At 39.9% G+C, this 9665-nt stretch overlaps 1 protein-coding gene across 1 annotated transcript in view; it reads left to right on the top strand.

The window, feature by feature from the left end:
- Nucleotides 1–9665, top strand: part of LOC105743055 (thioredoxin-1-like) — a 34670-nt gene that overhangs the window by 5877 nt on the left and 19128 nt on the right. The window contains exons 3-4 of the mRNA XM_023722942.1: nt 3902–3961; nt 7724–7789. Of these exons, the coding sequence (XP_023578710.1) occupies nt 3902–3961; nt 7724–7789 (126 nt within the window). The remainder of the gene's footprint in view (nt 1–3901; nt 3962–7723; nt 7790–9665) is intronic.

The following is a 9665-nucleotide window of genomic DNA, read 5'->3' as shown; positions in this document are numbered from 1 at the left end:
CTGGTACAACCACTATGGAAATTAGTATGGAGGTTCCTCAAAAAGCTAGGACTGGAGGTCCCATTCAAGCCAGCTATTCCCCTCCTAGGTATTTTTCCAAAAGAACTGAAATCATCATACCACAATGATACAGGTGACCCGTGTTTATAACAGTGTGATTAATCATAGCTAAATCTTGGAAACAAACCAAATGCCCATCAACTGAGAAATGGATAGAAAAGATATGGTGTTTTTACACAGTGGAGTACTATTCAGCTATAAAAAAGATATATTCAAGGCTTTTGTAGATAAGTGTAAGCAGCTAGAGACTATGTTGGTAAGTGAAATAAATCAGATCCACATTGGCAAACATCATTTTATCTCACTAGTGTAAGAACCTGAAAGGGTAATGAAAATCTAAATGATACAACAGATATTGTGAAATGGAAAGAAATTATTCAGTGGGAGGGGAAAATCTGGGCTGAGGAAAAGGATAAATGAAAGAAGAAGGAAAATACATCTAGGTATATATGCAGAATAGTTCAAATAATTGTATTCATTTCTGCTGGTCTTTTAAAAGGAGCAGTTAGTGCTTTAAAAATTTTTTTTACTCTGATTTTTTTCTTCCTCTTTTGAATTTCTTATATCTTCTTTGTTCTTTTTTTTTAAATGGATCTTACACAATTATATCTGGTAATCTGAACATCTAATTTGAAAATAGCATCATGTCATGTGGCAACCAATGCTTAATTACTATTACTTTGTTCAGTGAAATCTTGTATTGTTTCTAATGCTGTTTTTTTTTTTCTATCACTGTTGTGCATTCTCTTAAAAAAATTTAAAAGGAAAGAAATGGAGCTCCTGAATTTGTCATAATCAGAAGGAAGAGGAATAGGAGGCCACCACTGGAGGAAAAAGCAGCAACAGAACAATGCCAGGGAGTTAGAACTAGGACCAGGGAATTGCCACAGCTGCTGCCACCACACCAGAAAGCTAAAGTTTGGGCACTGGAACCCTGAATCTGGCTGCTGCTTTCTGCTGCACAATACCTCTTAACACCTTAGCTCAGTGTCCACAGGAATACGCATGGAAACAGGCAGCAGTTCTGTCATGCCTGCTTGCATTTCGTGGATTAAACCTAATATGCATCCAGATTAGCTGCAAGGGAGTCTGAGGAACGTTTATTTTCTTGTCTTTTCTGAGCTCTGTAGGAGAGGTGGTTAGCTAGCAAAACCATTATGCCAGAGGAGGAAAGGGGAGGAAAAGATACAGGACATGTGAGACAGACAGAATACAAACATTTATCACTGGGTCAGGGAGATAGTGTGGTGGTCTAAGCTTCTGCCTGGCAAGCTTAAGGACCCAGGTTCAATCCCTGGTACTGCAAGCCTTGTGGGCCCTGGTGGCATACACCTGTAATCCCAGCACTGAGGAGGCTGAGACAGGAAAATCACTATGCCATAGCCACTCAACTATGCCAAGCTGAGTGGCAGAACTTGTACCAATTTTTTTTTTTGTGAAACTGAGGATTGAACTCAGGACCTTGTGCTTGCCAGGCAAGCACTTATTCTACTGAGCCATCTCCCCAGCCCCCTCAAATAAATAAATAAATGATTTTAAAAGGAAAAAGAAATTTTAAAAGTTTATCACTCACAGAGGCTCTCTGAAGAAATTGCTAAAGGATGTAATACAAGAAAAATTAAGTGAAATCACAAGAAAATGTGGATTTTAAGAAGTGCTCTAAAATTGTATTAAGAAACCTCCTCAGTCTCATTTGATCTAGGCCTGATGACTTAGAGTAAGCACTAGTAAACCCGTCCCGAAAAGGAAGCTATTAGTGTTTCAGCTTTGGAGGCCCTGTAGTCTATCTCAGCCATTCAACTTGTCTAATGTTAGTGTGAAAATAAGGATCAAATTGTTCCAATAAAATGTTATTGACCAAAATGAAGAGCTAGAGTTAGCCCTCAGGGCACAGTTTGTAACACTGAACTGAGAGGATCACCAGGCATAGACTAGAAACCTGAATAGAGCATTTCTGGAAAGGGCCAGGGTTAGAAATTTGTTGAGAAATTGGATTATGGGAGATTATGGGAGACCAAGCAGTGCATGAGACTAACCCATAGTGAGCACAACAACAGTGACAAAAAATAAGCCTCCAAAGGGAAGCCAAAGCCTGGTTAAGGACCTTGTATAAAATTTGAATGAACGGGCCAGCCAAATGGCTTAGCAGATTAACGTGTCTGCAAGCAGGCACAGGGGTCAGCAGTTCGATCTCCGGGCCTGCCGTGCCGGCCCCACCCCTGAGGCACACTGAGATGGCAACTGAGACTCGGCGTGGTGCCACGCACCTGTAATCCCAGCTCTTGGGAGGCTGTAAACAGGTGGATCACTATGAGTCCAATCTAGTAGTTAGACCCTGAACACCTTGTAGACCCTTCCCTAAAATACAAAAAACAAACAAACAAAAAAAAATTGAATGAGTTGTCATAAAGAATCAAAATAGAAAAACTTTAGCAAGGATTTTGTCATGATCAGGGGTGAGTTTATAAAAGGAAAAAATGAGAAGGGCAGTATTGTAGATCAAGTCCAGAGCCTTGCACATGCCTGGTGAGCAGTCTATCACTGAACTTTACCCCTCGTCCCACAAAATACTTTTTCACTTGTAAAACCACAGGGTTGAAAAGGCCCAAGGTGGGTAACCCAGTGGGAGCCGTCTCAGTTGGAAGGTTTACCAGCGCTAAGGCAGTGGCACCTGGAGAAAAAGGAAGGGTCAAATTCTGGAGCCATTTTAGTTGAAACTGACAAAAGAGGTCAACAAACAATAGCAGACTGCATATGAGGAAGAGCAGGACAGAAAGAACTGTAGTGGCTGCTGTACCAGGTTCTGGACTCCTCCTATCACCGTCAGGAACTCCTGTATTTGACGTAAGTCACAAGAAATGCTTTAGATACAGTTCTGAAGCAAACAAATTGAGATACTATCAAATGTCCTCAATTCATGGATAGACATCTGAAAAGAAGCCCTGTTGACACAGGTTCTACATCGTCTCCCTGCTCCTCAGATCTATTACCAATCCCTTTGTCATGTCTGCTGACAAAAATGTTCCCAGAAAAAAACAAATACAGAAGAGGGAGTCTTTCTCTTTCCTTCCACTGTCCATTTCCTGCAAGTATGGACATACTATCAGGGAATTAGATGTCCCCTAGGTCAAATCAATCTCCATGATTCCCACTGAGGAGCAGCTGTTTGTCTTCAGAAGCAGATTAATTGACAGAAACTAACTAGAAGTCAGTTGGCAAAGGAGAGCAGGAGATCACAGAAAGAGCAATGGGGCAGAAAGCCATTGGGGTGATACTCAGCATGAAAATGGTGACAATCACTCCACCTGGAACAGCCTTTGGCCCCCACCATCGGTATCACCACCTTCCAAAACACCTGACAAGAGGCAAAGGCAAAGTCAGGGAGTGAAGCTAGGGCCTTACACACACCAAGAAGGCATTCTCTCACTGAGCTGTGGCCTTCACACTCACACCTAAGAACTATGTCGTAAGCATCACTGCAAATGACCCCCTTCAGCTCTTTCCCAGGAAAAGGCCACCATCCTTCTGTCAATGTCCCAGTGAACTCTGTGCCCACCACACACATTTCATCATTTCTTGGCTCTGAGCCCTCCTCTGGCTTTGACGCGCTAACCTTGAGGTGGTTCTCTTCCCTCTGGTTCTGCGGCTGACTCTTGCCTGACCTTCTTGGCATCAAGTGGTATGTGACTTGGTGCCTCGAGTTCTGCAGAGTAGAAACATGCTACAATGATGCTTAGTGGCCTTTAGCAAACTTTTTGCCCATTTCTTATTTTTCAGAGATGCAAATGTGTGTTTTAATGTTAACAATAAACTAACAGAGATTTTTTTTTTTATTTTGAAGGCAATGTCTCTGAAATACAAAAATGTAATGTTTGCTAATGTGGATGTGGACGAATCACAGGTAAAAATCTTAAATTCTCCACATGGATTTCTCAAAACTCAGATCCAACAGAATTGGGTAGCACTGTCTCTGTGATTGCATAACCAACGTAAAGTCAACTAGCTCATACTTCTTTCTAATAAATAGTATTAATCTCCAACATAATGCTTTTGTATGTTTTGAGTAACTTAAAAAGTTAACAAGAATGTGCCTCTCCTGCTGTCCTCTCAGCCCCCATAGTACAGCTGATCTCATTAACCAGTCCTAACAGTCTTCACTACAGAGTACTCTATACTCTATCTCAGAATCCTCAGCAGATTACCTAGAGATTATGGTAACAATGATTCTCACCTGTAGTAGATAATCCATTTTTTGAAACCTGACTCAATGCATTACAGACACTATAGCTTGTTTTCCTTTTGTTGTGTCTTATGCTTTTTTTTTGGTAGCTTCTCTTTTCTTTTTTCTTTCTTTTTTTTTTTTTTGTGTGTGTGTGTGCATGTGTATGTGTATTTCAGGAAAGGGTCCACAGGGTTTTCAGGGTCTCACTACTAGATCGGACTCATAGTGATCCTCCTGTTTACAGCCTCCCAAGAGGTTACAGGTGCACACCACCATATCCAGTCTCATTTGGTGTCTCAGTGTACCCCGGAGTCAGGGCCAGCATGGCAAGTCCAGGGATCGAACCCCAGGCCCTGCACCTGCTTGCAGGTGCTTTAGTCTGCTGAGTTATTTGGTCAACCCCTTAGCTTTTCAAAAATATCACAAAATTCTAGGAAACTCTATCTGAGTCACCCTTCCTCCTCTTCAACCCCCAATCCAAATTCTCAATCCAAATATGGGGCCAGAGATATAACTCAGTGGCATAAGGTGCCTGCCTGGCAAGCACAAGGTCCTGAGATCAATTCTTGATACCAAAACAAAACAAAACAAATACATCTTATTAACGTACACAATGTCTCTACATATTATGCTCCCTAACTTTTTCTAACTTTTAAAGAAGAAAAGTAACCATATTCATCAGTTTTCTGTCATTATTACAAAATACCTGGGATAATTAATTCACAAAGAAGAAAGCTTTCTTTTGGCTCACAATTTTTAAAGTTCAGAACATTGGTCCCATTCTGTTGGGCATGTGACCAAGCAGCGTGTCAAGGTGGGAGTGCAGGTGAGCAAGGCCACACCTTTAGGACAAGGAAGTGAACAAGAGAAAGAGGAAGTAGCCAAAATTTTATAGTTTCCTCAAGGGCGTGACCCTGGTGACCTAAGGACCTCCAACTAGGTCCCACTGCTTAAAGGTTTTACTACACCTTAAAGATGCAGTGCCGCACTTGCAACCAAGCCTCTAACACTTGGGTCTTGGGGCTATCATTATCTAAATTACAGTATTAACAAGTGGCTGGGGTCAGCAAGGTAGCTCAGCAGTCTAAAGCACCGCAGCCACAGGGGACCAGAGTTGGATCCCTAGCTCCCTGGCACCACAAGCCATGGCTAGCCCTGCCCTCAAGGTGGGGTGAGCCAGCCAAAAAGAAAAACAAGTGACTATGTGTATATCAGGCTAAATTCAAGCTTTAGAATGAAAAAAAAATTGATTATTTACTGTAAGCCCTTTAACAGTATTATAATTAATTATTACTTAATCTTTATAAACTTCCATTTCTTCATTTTTAAAACAAGAATAATTAGAAGATAAAATACATGAGATCTAAGGTATGGTACTCAGAGCACAACAGAAATTCCATTTCTCTATGCTATTCAAACTTCACTGAAGTGTGATATTATTTAACTCTTTTCGGTCTGAATTATATACTATGAATTGAGAACACACAGCCAGGATCATTATTTCTTTGTCTTTTATATTCAGAATTGTATAACCATCACAACAGTTTACTGTTGAGGATTTTCATCATTCCAAAAAGAAACACTCTACCCTTTGTCAATCACGCCTACTTCTCTCCACCCTCCTCCACCCTTGGTGGCCACAGATCTACATTCTTTCTAAGTGTCTGCTCATGCTGAGAAGTACATATGAATAGAATCACAGACTACGTGGTCTTTAATGACTGGTTTGTTTATTTTAGTACGGTTCATCTGTGTTATAGACCACATCGGTATTTCATCCACTTTCTTCCTGAGTAATGTTCCATTGCATGGATACCACCTTTCAATTATCCATTTATTCACAAATGAACATTTAGATTATTTGTACATTGGCCACTGTGAGTATAAACATGACCACGCAAGCTTCTGCATGTACCTAAGTTTTCATTTTTCTTAGGGATACACCCAGAAATGGAATTATGCGGTCACATTTTAACCCAACACTGAACTTCCTGAGGCCCTGACAAGCTGCTTCCCAAAAAGCTGCTGCATCTCACATTCTCAGTGTCACAGTGGGAGAGCTCAGAATTCCCCTCACATGGCATTATCTCACTTTTTAAATTGTAGCTCTTTGGTTTTTAAGATAAAGTGAAAAGCACATTTTTCTATGATTAACGTATGTATTAGTTGTTGTGATTACCTTGATCATAGAAATTATAATTCAGTGCTTATGCATATGCATACTGTTGTAGGAAGGGAAACAGGTGCAGTGCCAACAAGCAATGGTCATATTAAAGAGAGGTGTCCATTTCCCCTGATCCTGGGGGTGGCTAATTTTCTTTTGACTTCTAAGCAAGAGAAACAAAAATTGCCATTTGGAAGCAGTTTGAAATGAATTAATCTTTTGGGGATTCTGGCCTACTTTCATGTTTTCAGTTTTCAAGTTTCTCACAAACATAGCTGAGTGGTAGAGTGACTACAGAGCCTAAAAAAAAAGGATTATGTTAGCCTTTCTTAAAATGAGAGGCTAAGACATACAGTGATGGTTATCTTTCTTAAAAATGTAATTAATTCCCTTCAAAATGCTCCCCTTCCCGTTGGGCGTGTATCCTGTCATTCTCGCCACTTTCTGGAACAGTTCCAGAAGTCCTCTTTCATGCCTGTCTTTATGAGTCATGATCATGAATAGGGTTAATGATACTGCCAAGTGTCACCCAACAGAGTGACAGGCTCGTGAAAGCCCAGTGCTGTGTCCTCACACATTCCACTCACAGGATTGGGTACCATGCAACTCTGGCTTTTCCTTGAAGTCAAAATGACCATAAAAGATAAGCTCTTTGAGTAGCTTCAGGACATCGAGGTGGCCACCACAGCACAACAAAAGACACTCATGACACCGACTTCCAGAGCTGCTCCAGGAAGGACAAGAATGATGGGACAAATGTGTCCAGAGTGAAGGGGAGTGTTTTGAAGGAAATTAATGGCAATCTGATTTTTTAGGGTTTTTTTTTTTATTTAAACATTCCCTGTAGTTTTCTTCACATTTCACATCATCTCACTTCTTAATGTCATTTAAAAGAATAGATTTACTCTTTCCTATTTTTTCAGGAGTTTCATTCCATATTGGGTTCCCTTTGGGGCTCTGCTGCACCTTTCACAAGGTCTCTAAATAGAGCCTGAGTAGCCTTGGAGGGGCTATGCTGTTTGGTCTCCATTTCTCACTCCTCTCCTAGACTTTGGGTGTAAATATCAAGCAATGCTAAGATGGTTATTGTCCACGGTGCCAGTGCTGGAGGCCGAGAGTCTACCAGTACGATCACACACTCTCTGGAAGGGAAGTCTCTGAAGTGTTGGATGTCTCTCAGTTTTAAGGCACATCTCCCGAGAAATCAGCAAGCAGTGTGTTTGGCATATGAAAAGCACATCACAATTGTGACGTCATGCCATGTCTTTCTTTCCCAGGAGTTGGCTGAATTTTGTAACGTACAAGCAGTGCCCACATTTCAGATGTTCAAGCAAATGCAGAAGGTATGTTTCCATGGAAATAAGTAGGGCTGAATTAAATTATAGAATCATCAGAGCTAAAACCAAAACAAACAAAACAAAACAAAAACAGAACAAATGCCAGGGTAACATGGGTGCGTGGCACTATTACATTTTACTTTTAATACTTAGCAATGTAATTCTTAGTTTTTAAACTCTACATATTAGTGAGGAGTTAAAAATGCATGATTAATAATAAATAAATCCCCCATTTAGGCCATCTGAGTCATTCAAAGCTATAAGAATTATCTCACTCTTATCACTACCCTGCAGCAAAGCCATTAAAAAAAATTTCCCAAAAGGATATGATGAAACTCTCCCATTAATGTGTATAAATCTTTAACAACACCTAGAGAAATGTCAGTCAAAACTATCAGAGGATAATATACAGGGTGTTGTTGAAAACAATGGTGAATAATTAATTTTTTTTTCTCGGTACCGGGGATTGAACTCAGGACCCTGCACTTTCCAGGCAAGCGCTTATTCTACTGAGCTATCTCCCCAGCCTATTAAATTTTTTAAAATTTATTACAATAAAAGACACATTGCCATGAATACCCCTTAAAATACTCCCCTTAGATTGAACACATTTGTCCCATAATTCTTGATACTTTCTGAACCAGTTCTGAGAACTTTTTTCATGAGTGTCTTTATTTTCCCTGTCATGACTTCCTCAGCTTTCTGAAAAGTTTACCTCTCATGGTCACGCTGACTTTGGGGAAGAGCAGAAGGCTCACTGTGCCAGGTCTGGTGGGGAAGGTGGCTAAGACACACAGCAGTATTTTTCCTACCCTGCCTTTCCACTGAATGGCACTTGGAAGCGGCATTTACCAAAGATTTTGTCACACCTCATAATGACACTTGCAAAAGCAGACTTCCAGCATCTCTTTGGAAAGTAGCCCTGTGTGTTTTACTGTAATTAATTTCTAGAAAAAAAGTAATATCCACTGTATATTTTGATCACACTTTAGTGATTACCCAGGTTCTGGATTCAGATTTTCATGGGCCAAATACCAGCTCAATCACTCTGCAGCAGTGGGACCTGGTACAATTTACTTAATCTCATCATTTCTTAGTTTCCCTATCTGTAAAATTAAAGAACAACACATTTTCCTGCTCAGGGTTGTTGAAAAATTAAATACATTAAGATAACTAAATTGATAGACTTATCCCGGCTTTGAGGGCTCAACATGTCATGTTAGATGTTGTTCTTGAAACATTTTAACGGAATAAAATGTCTAAAATGTTGGGCTCATAATGAAACTGATAATTTTATGGCTGGGACATTAATAATAGTGCATACCTCATGAAACATCATTTTGTAATAAACTTAGGAGAAAAAAAAAGTCTATTCCTTTTCAGATAACTACCTCATTCCAGGGAATTTATGCTATAGAAATATCTAGAGGAAAAAAAGAACACAGCTAACTCTATAACAATGGTAGCATGATTTTTAATTTTAAAGATTAAAAAAAGAAAAAGAAAGATGAACGCATTCTAAATGTCTTTTTAGTGGAATTACTAAATGAATTATGATACATATACTCTATGAAATAGTATGCAATTAAAATATCTTATGAAGACTATATATAGCTTACAAATTCACATTAAGCTTGTAAAGATTATGTCCACAATGTGAAGAATGAAGGCATTTGATATGCTGGCTTCTATTTGTTTCCATGTAGTTATTATAACACATTTTTGTGCAATATATTTAACTGAATTAAAAAATAAAGCTATAGGCCCAGTGAGACAGCTCAGTAGCCTAACGCACCTGCTTTGGCAAGTGCAAGCAAGAGCGGAGACCGCAGTTCAATCCCCGGCATGATCCCCAGGGCAGGCTGAGCTGGCCAGAGTCTGG

This window comes from Octodon degus, unplaced genomic scaffold (assembly GCF_000260255.1).
Source record: "Octodon degus isolate 3935 unplaced genomic scaffold, OctDeg1.0 scaffold00094, whole genome shotgun sequence".
NCBI lineage: Eukaryota > Metazoa > Chordata > Mammalia > Rodentia > Octodontidae > Octodon > Octodon degus.
This window is presented reverse-complemented; position numbering and strand designations above follow the sequence as displayed.